Source organism: Artemia franciscana, chromosome 2, assembly GCF_032884065.1.
Source record: "Artemia franciscana chromosome 2, ASM3288406v1, whole genome shotgun sequence".
NCBI lineage: Eukaryota > Metazoa > Arthropoda > Branchiopoda > Anostraca > Artemiidae > Artemia > Artemia franciscana.
In genome coordinates, this window is record NC_088864.1 from 14,854,014 (window position 1) to 14,871,980 (window position 17,967).

Here is a 17,967-nt window from a genome sequence, read left to right on the forward strand (position 1 = left end):
TGTTTTTTTTTCCCTTCAAAATGCCAAAAAAGAACATTTTCAATGAAACTACCAAAGAAAAATATTTTGGAATCAGGGTAGCCAGAAAAATCTAGAAGGATAACCCCCCACCATGATCTGCACAAATGGATTTGTTGAAGCTAGTTTATGTTTTTCATTCTTTTTACTTCCATTATCATTTGCACAAAGATCTTTTTTGTTTTAACAAACTTCACTGTCTTATTAAAAGGTTATTGCTTTATCTTCAATATTTGTATTCAATGTAATTACGTCTTTTCTAGGCTATATCTAGCAGTTCACTGATTTTTTTCAAAGTTGATATTATCTGGTGTTATAAGAAAATCGTTGATGAGAAACAAGCAAAAAAATTAAAATGTGAATAACACAATCATCAAACTTTCAGATACAGCATAAAGCTAATTCTTGGCATTAGGTGGAGGGGACTTGTACTCAATTGCCATGGAAGTGCACTTCATTTGAAAAGATCATTGAATGGGAAATTCAATGGCATAATTCTTTTATTATTATAGGGTTTAGTTTAGAAAAGAAACCTTTCACTAGACACCAAGATTACCAAAATTTGCAATTATTCAGTTTTATCAACCATTAGAAAGGAAATAAATTGTAGATAGATCCTTAAGCATGTGAGCAGACGAGGATTTACGCATAGACCCAGGCCTAGGGGTGTATAATGCCAAAGTGCGCAAAATAAAAACGTTTAGCAATTTTTTTTCTTAACAAAAACTGGACTGATCGTCGAATATCGATCTGGATATCTGGACTGATATCGTATATCTGGTATCGTATATCGTAATATATCGTATATCTGATATCGTATATCGTAATATCGAATATCTGGACTGATATCGTCGAAGTGTCAGGTGCACTTTTCTGCTGCGCTGCCTCTTCACATAGAAATGATTTTAAAACAACACTGGAATTTCGCAGCCGGTTATAAATTGTCAGATGTCTCCCAAGAATGTCAGCTGAGAGTTTCGTATCCCCTCTCTCTTGCAATACTTTTGGCTCATCACTCATCAGGTACCTTTTGTTCAGGGCTTCGACTTTCCCCAAATTTTCGGGGATTTCCCCATAAATCTCTGTGTCAAAGATTTAAACCCGTTCCTGTATATAAGCATAAACAAATCATACCTTGGGCTGTATGTTCCTTTTTTGCATGGTAGTTAAGCAAAAATGTTTACAGCAGCCGAAAAACTGCGTAAAACAGATTTCTGTGTTAAATCAAATAATTTTGAAATAATATTAAACCAGAAGTTTGTTTCAGCGCAGACTTATGGAGGAGGTCAGATTTCCTCATATCTTGTGTGACTTCTTTTTGCTTCTATTTTTCTTGAGAAAGCTAATCCGAAAGGTAAAAGAGCTTAAAGTTAGACTACTCTTAAGCCTTTTTTTTTAAATACTGAAGTACAGTTTGTGCATACAAAGTAGTTCAGCATTCTTTTTGGGGGAAAGGGGGTCATAAATGCTTGAAAACTATTTTTAAGGTCATGATCTGAAGCTTTTTAATGGCGAGGGTTACCGGACAAATGTGTTCTCCGGGGAGAGGGCGTGCCCCACCCTTCCAAAGTATTGCTGGTAAGCATATGAATATCGTAGGACACGCTAAAGATACTTCCGAAGTTCTAACAAGGGGATATCCCTCCACCATCATGCACGTCTTACGCTTATTCTAAATACATTCTTTTAAACAAAGAGGAGCTAGGCGATATTCTCCCCTCCAAATTTATCTTCAGGGGCTCCTTCAAAGAATTAGAACATTTAGCCTAAGAATTCCCTCTTTTAGTTTTTAGGCCTCTCCTTTTCATGTCTAGTAGCTTTCCAGTCTTTCCGGTTCTACGACGCAATTCTAAACTTCCTTTAACAGCTTCAGAAATATATTTTCCCATAAACTCTTGTCCCGCCAAAAATTAAAATCAAAAATGGCGGCAAAAGAAGCCGGTTTCTCCAGTCACGGCGCAACTACGCAGTAAATCCAGCGTGGCTTTTTTTACTATTCTATTCTAAAGAGGCGCTGGCGAATTAGCTCCTCCCCCTTGAATGATTTCTCCCGACTTTCGGGAAAAAAGATCAGTTTAAAGCAAGACTTTGAAATATATCGATCTGGGTATAACGTGATGGTAGAAGAGTTTAATCAGATACGATTAAAATCGGATTTTTGTGAAATCTGCTACACATCTATGTTTTCATTATCACGGGTAGTGAAAGATAAGAGATAACTATTAACTAGCTTAGTTATTTTTTAGTATGGTGAATCGTAAGAACGAGAATATAGTTATGCCTCATTTAGTAAGACATTTGGAAGAGGACTTGATTACCAGATGTTGTGTACCTAGTGGATGCCTTCATAATATTGTACAGGGGGGCGATACCATTTCTTTAGACGATTTAGAAAACACTGTGAAAGTTATTTGCAATAATGAACAATGTGACTTTGGGCAGTATATGCATAATGACTGTTTTATGTCATGGGAAGCCAGCGTTTTAACGTTTTTGAAATCGTGCGGTAGAGCGCGTTCTTGGTCAGAAAAGCAGCGGTTGCAAAATCTTTGGACCAAAAAAGGATACGACCTGGCCTATAAAGCCTGTGGTTGCCAATGTAGTAGAGGTCATATTCGCAAAGATTTAAATTGGAATCCTCCTAAATCCGATGATGCTGCGAAAAAGAAGAAGAAGCAACAGAAAGCTGCAGTCGCACCACCGTCAATGGCGAAAAAGAACGAAATTTTGGCAGCAGTAAGAAATAGAGCAAATAGTTTATCATCGACGGGTTCAACTGGGTCGAGTGCTTCCTCAGGGTCTGGAGACTCCCCTAATCTGGATTCGACATCTCCAAACAATTCCTTTACCACTTCCTTCAGACGACCATCAAAAGGGAAATCAGATTTTGGTGGAATCGAGAAAAGCCGGTAAAACTGATCTCTTGTTTTTTATACGGGCCTAATTAAGCGTAGGTAAATAGTAATTCTGTATTATTGATTACTCCAGAGAAGGGAAAGCTGTAATAATAAAGAATGATGAGATGCAATACGATTCCACATTTAATACTTTGCAAATTTAATGGCACCTCGACAATTGCCCCACCCCCTAATGGGCCCAGATAAAACCATAGCCCACATATACAGCTTCAAAAGAAAACATTATAATAACAATATTCATGCTATATAGGCTAATGCACCCTGCAGAAAAATTATTCATCGTAATTCCAGGGTTTTTTTCAACATTAGGGGGGGGGGGACGACTATCACGATAGTGACCATTGTATTTGGAAATAGTGTTGAATGGGATAGCTTAGGGGACAGGAAGGTAAAATTCTGTTTAGTGACTTTTGGCTATCTCGGAAAGGGGTTAGGTTAGGAAAACGAAACTTTCAGGGATGGGTCTAAAGGCTAAAGTATGTCACGGGAAGGTATTTTGAAGTACCTACCTCCATAAAAATACGTGTTTTATAAAAGTGAAACCTTGCAAAATAGATCTTCTGCTTGAATGAAGTACAACAAATTGTTTTCAGCTTATCAACTTTGCTCAATCCCAATTTATAAGGTTTTAAAGATGTGCAAATACATTTCGTAAATTTTGAAAAAAAAACATTGATATAGCTCAGAATTCTACTCAAATAACAGGAATTGTATTTTCAGAACTAAAGACAGAAAAAGCAACTGGTAACTGAAAATTAAGGTAAAATATTGTTTTGTCAAAATTTCAATAGGTTATAGACCTGTCATGTAGGTTAATTTCAGGGCCCTCTAGAGGGAGAAGGAGTGGAGGTGGGTACTTTAAAATACCTTCCCGGGATATACTTTAGTCTGTAGACCCATCCCCGAAAGTTTCATTTTCTAAACCTAACCCCTTTCCGGGATAGCCAAAAGTCACTAAACTAGAATTTCACAACTTTGTTCAATCCCAGTTTATAAGGTTTTAAAGATGTGCAAATTAAAATTTAGTGAATCAGGCCCTCCCCCCACCCCAATTGATGCCTTAAAGCAGAATTTCCCCTATATGCATAATAAAGCAAGAGTAGGCCAGTAGGATGCCATTAGATTTTTCGGTAAAATTCTAGTTAATTGTTCAACGATTGTTGTCAACCGAAAAAATTGTTTTTTATTTTGTCAAATATGAACCATGCCAAAAAAACAGGCTCATATATTAAAGATGCATGCTACCCTTAAAAATTTGATAAACCTATATTAGCTATTACTTCTAGACTTTGCGTTTCATTCTTTGCCAAATCATAAATTATGCTGATACTGTAAAATGCCCATCCTGAGAAATATTCAGGATCTCTTTGTGAACTATGTAACATTTGCATTGTAACAGATTTTGCAATAAGCATTTATATTTGTCAATAGCTGTAAAACCATGAATTTACACTGACTATGTGATAGCAGTCACGTACACACTGATAGAAGGAGTTATTGTTGCTCATCCACCTCCCTAGACCTTTCAGCTGTGCTGCCATTCAAAAGAAAAGCCATAACTTTAAGAGAGAGCTTGTCTGCTTCCAATATGCTGCCTATAGTAGAATTGCCATCTGGTGAGAAAAAATCACTTCTTTTTTTGCTATTTGATTTTTGCTAATTTAGCGATTTTCACGAATTGTGCTGATTTAGTGTCGTTTTTTTTAGCTTAGTCAACATAAAAAATCACTTGAAATAGTGATAAATCACACTAGGAGCGGCAGTCCTGTGCCTAGGTAATCTCAACTCCCAATATAACTCGAAAGTTTGTAGTTTTTTTAATATGCATAATTTTAAAAGCTATCTAATAGCACCCTGCTACACAGTTGTGGGGTAATTAGGGCTCAGCTCAGTCCAACTGAGCAGAGGCTTATGTGTCAAGACTGACTCCTCCCCCTTCTAAAAAATTACTACGGTTTATAGTATGACCACTGAGATTCAATTGTAATAATTTTTAAAACTGATTATACCCTAAGCTGTGACCCACATCCCTGAAAAATCGGAAACTTGGCACCCATGTCAAGTTATGGCGTATATACGTTCGTTTGGGAAATATTTTTTGCTCCTGTCTCCTTCAAATCTCCAGTTTATAACGATTTTGCTATTATCGTTTACGTCTTCAATAAAATTCACCCAATTTGGCTATTCTTGAAGTTAGCCTTACATCCCTAAAGAAAGGTTGGCTGTGCAAAAAAAATACTGCTTTTAGGCCTGCACGTGTGTACACGAGAAAAAGAAATACATAACCGGAAATCTCGACACCGTCAAAAAAACGGCAGCGGTCATAGCCAGGGGCACCAAAATATGATAAATTAGGGGGAGACAAGAATTTCTCATCAATGCCTGTGATGAAGTTACAAGAAAATGTATTTTTGAAGTCTAGGGGAAACCAATTTTTTTTTCTGCGAAAATTCAAAATGGTATGTCTAAAATTTTTGGGGGCGAATACCGTCTCCTGTGATTGGTGCCACTGGTAATAGCATTTATATTGTAAGCCCTTCAAGGTTCCCACGAAATTGTAATCCCCGTTTATCACCAAAGGGTCCTGTTTCTGTATTCCATTTTACAATAAAAAGGAGTATTGAAGATTTCCAAGTGTTCAAAATACTAATAGTGATACACTGGCCAAGTTCCAAAACAAAATAATATTAATCGATATCGCCTGGATAGCAGACTGACGTCAAAGTTTCAATAATCGGCCAAATTTTGCAAACTTGCTTTACAGTCTTACAAGCGGGAAAGTCCCGGAAAATCCCTTAAAGGATTCGTTTGATGATTCATTTGACTTAAAACATTTTAAAAGGCTGAATTGGTATATGGGTTAATTAGTTTGTATTTCAATGTTAGACATAAGGGTGGTATATGGGGGTTTTGAGGTTTGGTCTCTTGAGAAAATAATTATTATGCAGGATTTCCGGAATATTTCTATTCTGAATTTTAGATGATTTGAATTGGGACAGGTTGTCATGGTTGAACTATAATTTCAATATTTTGAAGGGTGAAATAGCAAGTAGGCAACATATACTCCTTGCTAATGTAAACACAGTAAATTCACAAATTATATATCCACTTAATTGAATTGAAACTACCTAATTTCAATTATGCATATGGATTTTTGTGTTATAGCTGAATAAATAAACTGTAAACTAATAGCCTGTCACTTGGTAAGTGGGAAGCCACGTTTAGGAGTGTTTATGGCGCGGATGTACGTAATTAACATTCATTAGGGGAAGGATAAAAATATGTTTTTAAAGGATGGGATATGCTGTTTATTTCACAACGATGGAGGGGACCTTTTCGAGTCGATCCCGAGTTAACTCCTCCCCGCTTCTTTTCAATATGCCATTTGATATCAGGTAACTTCAACTGGAAAGACTTCACGATAATACCCTCAATTTTGACTCAGTGGGTATTCGGTGTCAAATGTTGAAAATGTCTTATGTACCCTTTAGCCGTAAAATACTCGAAAGTGCATACTGTCTGCCATTTTCCATGGACCAGGGAGGGAAACCCAACCTTGCTAGCTATGTGTGCGACAGTGCCAAAAATTAGCACCATTACTTGTAATTATACTTCTATCTGTATTATCTTTTTAATCAAAACGACGAGTGCATCGTTGAATGTTTAATTCATTTTCAAATATATTATTCCCAGTGACAGCATTCCGTTGGCAGGTTTTGAGCGAATTCTGGCGTTCATAGAACGTTTTTAACTTTCTAAAAGGCCAAAAACACACTCCTACCTATCAACCAGCTATTTCTACCAAGTATTTATAGCCCTAAGTCAAATAGACAAGCACCTACGATGGGTCTACATTGGCGGGGAGCGGGGATATATTTGCTATAACAACAAAAAGTGAACTGTGTAAAAAGTACAGAAGCATAGTGAATAACTGTAAGTTTGGTCTTGAAACCCAACGTACGCCTGCCTTGTCCTGAAATAAACTCATTATCTTGTCTGTACTTGCTCAAAAGGCCAAAACTATCGGGTCCATCGTATTCAGCCGTTCCCCCAAATTTTTGTAATGCATTTACGTCTATCATCTGTGCAAATCTAGCATTTAACTGAAGGTTGCCGACTTACAGAAACCGTATCCATCAAATGGTGCATGTCAAGCGTGGTGAAAGTGTGCTGTGCGGGCGGAACTATGCGGCATATGTTGTACTCCGAAATGTATACCAGGTGGTAGAAAGTGGGTGACCCCTCGTATTTGCCAACGATATTACTACTAAGATACCTTAGCGGAGGTGTTTTTGTTACAGTCGAATCACGAACTTTTTCTGTCTGCAACGTTGTACCTGCGAGGGTTTTATACCTTTAAACGTGGACCCTCGTCGAACTTTTCAGTTCGACTCCCCCCCCCCTTGTCCGCAAAATCAGTGATTTTTGAACGCAAAATATTTTCCTTTATACTAAACTCAAAAAGAACTTTTACGTAGTTTTTATTCCCCTTAAAACTGGCAGAACTGGGTCCAGTTGCAAATCCTATGTATTCGATACGAACATAGTTCGAGCATACGTTGTACTTAATGGTTGCATTGTCGTATGGTATTCTGATCCCCTTCAGATAGTTTATTGTGTAACTTGAAATTTTTCCGAAAACTCCTTCCCTCAAATTGTTTCTTCAATACATCAATATTTTCAAAAAGATAGTTTTCCTGCTTTCTTAACTCAGTACATAAGTTAATGATACAAAAGCTAGTGAAGGAAAGAGACTCCCCCACTCGATCAATTCAGGTCCATCAGTAGGAGTTGCACACACCAGAGTTAGCACTAGTGGAACTTTTTGAGGCCAGGTTCATACTCTTGAGGCAACGGAGACAGAACCGGATGTGATAAATTGCCGACATATACGATAAACACCCTTTGAACCCTTGTTTCGTGGCTGTGTCGACAATTTGTCTGTGATAATGTCTCACTGACTGTCTTCCGTCGGAGACCCCTCTACTTCAAATCAATTAAAAAAAAAACGAAGTTTTTCCGAGGGAAGTAAAGCAATATCTTCAATATGAGCTATCACAAAATTTTCTAATATACCTGCGAAACCAAAATGCCCAATAACAATTCGCTCATGCCGATACGCGTGATATTGATACGTCCGATACCGATACAGCGTTCAGCCCTTTCCCCAGGGACTAAGGATGGTCATATCATCACCAAAACCATAGATAGTTGACCTTTGAACTATTTTGAACAAAATAATGTCTCAAAATTTTGATTAGATAGCTTGAGGGGAAGGGCCTTTAGTGAGGGGGGCTAGTTGCCCTCCAATCTTTTTGGTCACTTAAAAAAGGCACCAGGAAATTGATTTTCGTTCAAATGAGTCATTAAACATCTCTGATGTTCTGGTCATTCGCTAGGCACAGTGAAAAAAAAAAAAAAAAAAAAAAAAAAAAAAAAAAAAAAAAAAAAAAAAAAAAAAAAAAAAAAAAAAAACACCGGTGTATAAGTACCCATGCAAAAAAGTGATTTTCCTTAGTGTTCAAGGTGGATGACTGTAATTGTCCTACGATAGGGTGTCGAACACGCTAATTCCAATGGTTCACTTTTAATTCGGTATCTTTTGAAATCACTGTAAGTTTCTTTTCGCAATAAACTTTTACTTTTAAGATTAACCGAAACAATAGTTACCATTCCGAAGATGGCAATTTTTTTCACTGGGCAGTTTTTAAAAAACGTGTGTTCCAAGTTTTGGTTACTATTGGCTGTGGTTCGCTCTTTACTAGATTGCAGCTACTGCTGCAACCTAGTAGCTACTGCTGCAACCATCATGTACGCATATTCGGCTTCAAGGCCGAATAAAAGGTAGTCTTGTAATGTGCCTGCATGTAAAGAATCTTATAATCAGTAATTTGAATGAATGGCTTTGAGCCAGAATTATCTCATTACAGCTGATCACCTCTTATTATTCTATCTGTATTTGCACCCTTCAGGAACTCTTTTATTTTCATAGTAGGTTTTCCGAGCAAATTTACTCTGTCTTTTTTTTTTTTTTTTTTGTGGGACCATGAATCATCTCGAGGTATTCTTGCACTCAAATATGCTTTTAGATTTGTTCTTTAGAGGGGAGGTGGTGGGCTAAGACGACAGATAGTTCAATTTAACCCATATTCCTTTCCCTTTTTTTGAAGAATCGTTGAAATATTGATGCACACCTGTACAAGGGTGAAGGGTATAGGGAAATATAAGAGCGGCCTCATATATTTTTACATTGATGTTAAAAAAAGTGGGCTAAAATGCTCTTTTGACACCAAAGACCTTTCCATGAAAAAAATCTAGTTATAACTTCCTCTACAGGTAAACCTGGTGGAATTGATTTAGGAGGTTGGTGTTTCGTCAAAACATAGAGAAACTATAAAATCACGGCCATATCCAGGATTTTTTCGGGGGTGGGGTGGGGTAGGCCTACGAACAGCCTTTTCTTCTTTGGGGAGGGGTTTACAAAAAAGATGTATCAGCAGTTTGTTTTATTCATTTTTGTAACGTTTTTACAAGTTGGACAAACACCCTAGGGTGGGGAGTTCAAATCCCTATTCCTGGATACGGCCTTGTATAAAATGCTATTTTGGATCCCAAATTGAGTTGGGTCTAAAGGTGTCCCTGCACACATGTCCAGGGGGGCAATTCATGAAAACCTAGGGGGGTGTACAAGGTTTTTTTTCCAATTTTTTTCTTTAAATAAGAACACCCAAAAATGTTATTTTCAAAATTTAAGGGTATCCAAAATGTAAAGGTAGTAATTACCCCTTTCCTTCCTCCTAATCGATTCACCAGTACATGTCAGATGTAACCTTTCCATACATTTTCTGTCACAATTTATTTCTTAATTCGCAAACATTTGGTTTTCGGTATTTTTAGGGAATTTGTATTAATTTTTCTTTCTTTCTCTTTCAGGAATCTATCCGGTGGCTTGTTTGTACGTCGGCCTGATTTTAGTTCATTCAACGTCCTACCTAAACACAAAATTAATAGTTACCATATTAAGGTATGTTAAAAAGAAAAATAAACGGGCATCGTTTAATTTTCGTTCGGTTTTTTTTTTCTCTTCTAAAGGTGAATGAACGAAGTGAAAACCGGCGGCGGAGAAAGTTGGCATTTACTTTTATTTGTTTTTTTTTCGTCGGTATTATTAGGCGTGTCTTAAAGTTCATGTACTTCCAACAATAGTCCATAAAGCATGCAAGGCTGTTATATCCTTTGTACCTTGCCAGCAGCCTGGTTACAAAAGATAATTTAGGAGGCAATCCCCCTTAAGCAGTTGCTATCTTCTCATTGAAGTTTCTAGAAAAGGGATTTTCCACCGTGGGACTCGTGCCTACGCAGGGGTAATAATTTAAATGTCCTTTAGATGAATTTGGGCCTAAATATGCACATTTTGTCATTTTAGACCCTCCTCCGTTGACATAGCCTATAAGTAGGATATGTGTTAATTATTTTCATTTATCAACAGTGCCCTTTAAGTAAGTAAGAATGACTGCAATATACCCTCAAGGTCCAAACCAGCAGTGCTGATCTCCGTTTCGTGGTCCTTCAGCCAGGAAGTGCAATGAAGGGCTGGGGGCCAGCCATTCTATGCTTTCGCAAACACTTCCTGTTTACCTTCCCCAGATTTCTCCAGGTACCCATTTAGAGCTGGTTCAACTCTGGTTGAGTTTACAGAGTCACGCCACTGATCCCGTCCCAAATTAAATAACTGACTACGATAGGGATCGAATCCGTGCCCCTTGGACAAAGAATTCTCAAACCAGTGCGCCAACCACTAGTCAGTACGGCTTTAACAGTAGCCTTTACTTATCTTGATTAAAATACAATTTCGAAAATTACAAAACGATTATAACGATTAAATTATTTATTTGAAATTTTGTGCCCCTAAATTTCTACGCCTGGGGTATGTGCCCCCTCTGTCCCTACCCTAAAACCGCCTCTGCTTGAGGGACAAGAGAAGTCTAAGTCATAGCTTTCAAAGGTCACTGCTTATGGCTAGACTGCTATTCTCAGATACGCGCTTGATCAACAGTCTGTTTTTGGCACCTCCTGAACTTGTTTAAAATTCGCTGCATGGCTTGAAGAAACTACATCCAAGTACCCAGTTCTGGAATCTAGAATTCTGTGTCTGGGATTACGAATCCTGCCAACTATGAAGCTTCTTTCGTCACGTTTTTTTACTATTTGTGCTTCAAAGTGTGATTTACATACATTATGTGACTAGGCTTCCATGCCTAAAAAGCGCCAGACCAGACATCTGTGTTTAGTTGTGGAAGCTAACTATACCTACATTTAACTCTGCTCTCGGTTTCTGGCACTTTCACAATAATTTTTGTGCTTTTAGGGTGGGGGGGGGGGGTGAGTAGAGTGCCAAAAGTGGGTAGATTTTGTATGAGTAAAATGTAGGAAAAACTGCGTGTACCTGAAAAGCTATGGTGGGCACTGGCCAAAAGGTCCCTTCTTGCAATCTTGAATACAATGATCAGTTGATTTGAGGAAAGAGACACATATTTCGTTTTATTCATATTAGTTGAGGTTTTCTGGCTGTATTGATATTAATGGAGAGTATAAGTATAGTTAAAAGAAAAAGCTCCTCAAAAATCCGATGTTTAATTTTGTGTTATGAATTGTGCCCAAAGGTGCCTTTTCGATAATTGCTTTCAAAGTTTTATTTGTTTTGTTTTACTCGAAACTCATTGAGTGTACTTTTCTCACAAATGTCAATAATGTTGATAAAATATGTTTGCACAATTTTTTTCGGTAGAATGTATTTAAAGAATGCTCACAAAAGAACGTTGTTACTAATAGCTTTTGGCGTTTAGTTGATTTTGGTCACTAACCCGCGCTCAAGTGAAATAGAAACTTGGAAATGTTCCATTCTCGAGGCACTTCACTTTCGCAAGGGTTGAACGTCCTAATCCATATATTCTGCTAATGAAAGAGAAACGATTTTTATTTCTTTTTGAGGTTATTAGCTGTTTTTTTTTCAAATAACTTTTAATTTAGAATATTTTCTGGATATTGCGACGTTTGGGAACTTGTCTCAAAGGAGAGAAGTGCGTGAGCACTGGCACGTACACATTAATTTCTTTTCTGTGGGGAGGAGGAATTCGTCAAACAGTAAAGAAACAGGCGAATAAATAAATATTAAAACAATTGATGGCAAACCCGTAAAATCATGAGATCTTGGGTGCTTGTGCCTGCCTGCACGGATAGGAGTATTGTAAACTTCCATAGGAACTGTTGAGGATTCGTAAAAACAATAAGCTTGAGTTTTTTTGCCCCCACCCACCAAGATTTGGTTATTTTCTTATAAAGTTCTGGGTTATGTGGCTTCATAATCAGAAGCAGGGTTATGGTAACGGGTTAGGTAAAAAAAAAGGTAGGTAAAGGATACGGCATTAGACTTTACAGTCCGTACCGGCGGTGCTGATCTCCGTTTCTTGGCCCTTCAGCCAGGAAGTGCAATGGGGGGTTGGGGGCCAGCCATCCTGTGCTTTCGCACACCCTTCCTGTTTACCTTCCCCAGATTTCTCCAGGTACCCATTTAGAGCTGGGTCGACTCTGGCCAAGCTTACAGAGTCATGCCACTGACCCCCGTCTCAAACTGAAGAATTGGGTACAATGGGATTCGAACCCGTGTCCTCTTAGACAAGGGATCCCGAATCCAGCGCACCGACCCACTCGGCCAGGACGGGTTTGGTTATAATTTACTGGTAAAGGGACGAGAGTTGTTAAAAATCAGTCTGGAGTTGGGTGCATAAGTTTGTATACTTTTGATTAGGTGTTGGCGAAAACAAAAATCTGGCTCTGAGTGTCGATTTACCCCCCTCCCTGACCGAAAAATATTGTAGAAAATATTTAGATACAGAGGGATAAAAAGTAACACTAAGAAAATTGGACATTTCGACTGGCGTCTAAAATTCAGTAGTTGAAGCCCGTAACAAACCTCCAAAATTTGATGAATCGAAGTGAAACGTCAAGAAAACTTAAAGATTCCATGGATAGGAGCTGAATTCGAAAATTCTAAGAATTTACGTCCTTGGGTGCCGAAGTTAATTTACTTTGGATTGGCAGTTCTCGAAAGCAAAAATCTGGCTGCCCTGACGATCTACCCCCACCCCTGACCGAATAGAAAATATTTTGCTGGCTAAAAAGTAACGCTAGAAAATACGATATTTATATTGGCGTATAAAATTCAAGAGTTGAAGTCCATGGCAAACCTTCAAAACTTGAAGAGTCAGAGTGAAACTTGAAGAAGACTCGGACTCTATGGATTGGATCTGAATTTAAAAATTCTTTGAAATTATGTCTTTGGGATCGTATTAATGGTTGTCCATCTTCCAAACTCCGATGAGAAGTGTAATTGACTTGTTTCTTCTCGAGCTCTGATTAGAAGTGTTAATGACCCATTTCTTCCTAAGATCGTTCCTGTTTAAAAGGAATTGTGTTATATGATAGTCAGCTGATTCGGTAGTTCTGCTATTAGATGAGTTGACATTTAAGCAATTTCGCTGCTACCACACTTGAGGCCGCATCTTACATTTTCGAACTTCTGAGATAATTGGCAAAAGCCGTTCTTAATAGGACGATGTGCAGGATAATGTTGAGAGGATTAAAGTGTGATTAAAAATAAATTGCCCGTATGATCATCCCTTTAAGAACAGCTCAGAAATTATTTTCGGCAGTTATGTCAAGAGTATGAAAATGTCTAATTCATGTGATAATTCAGGCATGATAGCCATAATATATGTAATAGTTTGAAACCAATTTGACCAAGCCGGTAAAAGCATCAGTGAAAAAAAAAAAAAAAAAATGCTGGCACTGATTTTAACGCATTTGTGATTTGCTATAAAACGATTTCTAGAATTTTTTCATCTGGACTTTTAGAACTGACTTGTCAAATTGGTTTCTTAGAACGCACATTTAGAGTTGGATAGCAACTAAAAGGTAAACAGGAAGGGAGAGTGTGAATTTAGAGGATGGCTCGCCCCTAATCCCCATTGAACTCCCTGGCTGAGGGGTTATGAAACGGAAGGGTCAGCACCGCCGGTAGAGACTGTAAAGACCAATGCCATGTTATTTATTATTATTGTCTAAGATTGTAAAACCTTCTGACCAACTGAAGCATAAATAGTCAGAACTGAGTCAAATGCTTTGGTGCTGTTTTAGCCTAAAATTACGTTGCTAATAAGGGCTGGGGCTCTTGTCGGAAAAAATGTCAGACCAACAGAATATAAAAAGTTGGACATCTTCCAAGAGCCATTCCGAGGGGGAGGGCAACTGTGGTGATTGCCGAGGGTACCGTGGCTTCTGGGCACGGCGGCTTGCGGGCACCGTCGCTGGTGAATCGCCAACTTTGATCAATTTATAACTGTGAATCGGGCTTTTTGTTTATATTTGAGACGGGAAGGGGGGAGGGCTATTATTCATTTTTTCCCAGATGCCACCAATCCTAGGAACGGCTTTGTGTCTTCCTGAAGTCTAAAGTTGTTTTGATATTCAGCATTGTCATGCTGAAAATTGTATCGTAATATTGGGGCATTTTAGCCGATTAATTTGTTGGTCTCAGTTTTGAATGACCCATGCATGAGCTATATTATAGTACAGTTCATATCAATGACAATATGAACGTTGCTACCACAGCATATATGAGGTCGCGCGGAGTTGTATCTTATCCATAGAAGGATTTCAATACACATCATTAGACTATGCGTTAACCTCCGGTGCTCCCACAGCAATCAGCGCGGAAAGATCTTGGCTTTATTCCGGGATTGAAAACAGAAATTTCTGAAACATCATTTTTATACAATCCTAATAAGAAGGGTTAATGCCAGAATTGCCTCTTACTCCATTGGACTATCTGTCTTGGCTTTTTCTACAATTAGTCATGACTTAATGCCTACAACTATTCGATTTTAATTCAAAAATTAAAATCGAGTGTCTGGTTTGGCGCAGCGCCAATTAATGTCGCGACGATAGCTATTTTTTGCTTCTGAAAATGTTTTCGCAACTGGTGTCTATATATGCTGCGTTTGCGACGCTCTGTATGAATTTTAAAATGAATAGTTTTCAAATTAGGTTTCAAATCGTGAAGGTTGTTATTAAAAATACCATTTCTGAGCGAAAGAAGTCAATTAAGTTAGGAATCTAATACTTTAAACATTTCACCGCTAGCAGGTGCATACTGGCCTAATACTTAGGGGGAAAGGGGTAATTTCCATAAGATGCTCATTTAGGAGTGACTAATTAGAAGCGATTTTAGGAGCGTCTTAGGTTGAAAAACCAGGTTTCAGTCTTGGGAAACATTTGGACGGATCTCAAAGATTCTGCCCTGCCCGACTCCGTTTGTGCAGGTATGTTTTTTTAGTGATAATTATATTTCCGTTTTGAGTTTAGCCTCCCCTAGGTAATGGAATAGGTTGTGATATTTAATATAGTAAGTAAGTAAGTAAGTAGGACAGCACTAGACCCTTAAGGTCCAAACCAGCGGTGCTGGTCTCCGTTTCATGGCCCTTCATCAAGGAAGTGCAATGGGGGGGGAATCATCCTGTGCTTTCACACACCCTTCCTGCTTACCTTCCCTAGATTTCTTCTGTTACCCATTGAGAGTTACTGGTAACAACTGGGATTGAACCCGTGCCCCTTGGACAAAGAATTCTCACACTAGCGCGCCAACCAAATCTGTCATATTTAGTATAGACCTTGTCAAATTACTTTAAAATTTTTTTGTGTTTATACAGCAAAAAGAATTAGCTTTTCAAATAGTTCGTGGTAACGAACTGTAGTAAGGAGCGATCCGGCTCAATAGTAAACCAAATTTTAAAAAAAAATGGGATTTTGGTACTAATAGATACTTCAAAAGAATCGAATTTTTATGCTGATTTAAAATATATAAGTTTCATCATATTTAGTCTTACTTATCAAAAGTTGCGAGCCTGAGAATGTTTGCCTCATTTTGGAAAATAGGGGGAAACACCCCCTAAAAGTCATGTAATGTTAACACCATCACATTCAGCGTACCAGAGAACCCTACTGTAGAATTTTCAAACTCCTATCTACAAAAATGTGGAATTTCGTATTTTTTGCCAGAAGACCGATCACGGGTGCGTGTTTATTTGCTTTTTTTTCTTTCTTTTCCCCAGGGGTGATTGTATCGACCCAGTGGTCCTAGAATGTTGCGAGGGGGCTCATTCTAACGGAAATTAAAAGTTCTAGTGCCCTTTTTAAGTGACCAAAAAACTGGAGGGCAGCTAGACCCCCTCCCACGCTCATTTTTTCCCAAAGTCAACGGGTCAAAATTCTGAGATATTCATTTTGTTCAGCATAGTCGAAAAATGTAATAACTATATCTTTGGGTACGACTGACTACCTCACAGTCCCCAGGGGAGGGGCTACAAGTTACAAACTTTAACCAGTGTTTACATATAGTAATGATTATTGGGAAGTGTACAGAAGTTTTCAGGGTTATTTTTTCTTGGATAGAGAGGGGATTGAGGGGAGGGGGTTACGTGGGAGGATCTTTCCATGGTGGAATTTGTCATGGGAGGAGAAAATATCCATAAAGGGGGTGCAGGATTTTATAATATGATTTAAATCAAAAACAATGAAAAGATAAATATGAAAAAGTTTTTCAACTGAAAGTAAGGAGCAGCATTAAAACAAAACGAACGGAAATTATTTCCGTTCCTAAATACCTGCTCTTTACGCTAAAGCATTTTTATTAATTTAAACTATTTATTCTACGGCCTTTCTGATTCAGGGGTCGTTCTTAAAGAATCGGGACAAAATTTAAGCTTTAGTGTAAAGAGCAAGGTATTAAAGAGGGGGCGAACCTCCTCATATACCTAATAAAAATATACGAATATAGAAGTTCGTTACGAAAGTTAGTTCGGAAGTTATGTATATTTTTAATTAATAAAAACGTTCGTAAAAAATTAAAAGTTCCAGTTGCCTTTTTAAGTAACCAAAAGATTGAAGGGCAACTGAACCTCCTCCCCCATTCCTTTTTTCTCAAAATCGTCTGATCCAAACTAAGAAAAGCCATTTAGCCAAAAAAAAAAGAAAAAAAGAGGCAAATTTCGTTCTAAGTATTCATGTGCGGAGAGCCAAAATAAAAAAAAGGTAAAGGGAAAGGGTCCGGCATTAGACTTTACAGTCCGTACCGGCGGTGCTGATCTCCGTTTCTTGGCCCTTCAGCCAGGAAGTGCAATGGGGGGTTGGGGGCCAGCCATCCTGTGCTTTCGCACACCCTTCCTGTTTACCTTCCCCAGATATCTCCGGGTACCCATTTAGAGCTGGGTCGACTCTGGCTAAGCTTACAGAGTCACGCCACTGACCCCCGTCCCAAACTGAAGAATTGGGTACAACGGGATTCGAACCCGCGTCCTCTCAGACGAAGGATCCCGAATCCTGCGCACCAACCCACTCGGCCAGGACGGCCGAGTGGCCATGTTTTGATCCAAAATCAAAACATGCATTAATTCAAAAACGTTCAGAAATTAAATAAAAAAAACCAAGTTTTTTAACTGAAAGTAAGGAGCGACATTAGGCTTAAAACAAACAGAAATTAATCCGTATATGAAAGGGGCTGTTCCCTCCTCAACCTCCCGCTCTTTACGCCTAAGTTTTTCACTGTTTTAAAAAGTAGTTTTGAGAGAGAGTCAAACTTTAGCGCTACGTAACGGGACGTTGAGGAGGGAACAGCCCCTTTCATATATGGAGTAATTTCTGTTCGTTTTAAGTTTTAATGTCGTTCCTTACTTTCAGTTAAAACAAACTTGTTTTTTTTTCATAACAATTTTGCTACTTTTGTATAATCCAGAACATGCTCGAGAAGTTTGCTTTGTTTGGTTTGAGTAAAACCGGCTTTTCTCTCGCGTTCTGTTATAATTAGCTATATCTTTCGTGAAATAAACTACGATGGAGGTATTTTTAATTACCTATTTAATATATAGAGCTGTTTAGGTTAGGTATTAAATATAATGCGTTCTGGGCGGCCCGGTTT

The 17,967-nt window shown here is 38.2% G+C and overlaps 1 protein-coding gene across 2 annotated transcripts in view; it reads left to right on the plus strand.

Annotated features, from left to right (window-relative positions):
• The first annotated feature begins 2,090 nt into the window (after positions 1–2,090).
• Positions 2,091–17,967, plus strand: part of LOC136037693 (headcase protein-like) — a 55,319-nt gene continuing 39,442 nt past the window's right edge. For both annotated transcript variants that reach the window (XR_010620019.1, XM_065720449.1), the window contains exons 1-2: positions 2,091–2,927; positions 9,870–9,960. Coding sequence is in view for 1 of the 2 variants with exons in the window: in XM_065720449.1 (XP_065576521.1) it covers positions 2,266–2,927; positions 9,870–9,960 (753 nt within the window). In the remaining variant the exon portion in view is untranslated. The remainder of the gene's footprint in view (positions 2,928–9,869; positions 9,961–17,967) is intronic.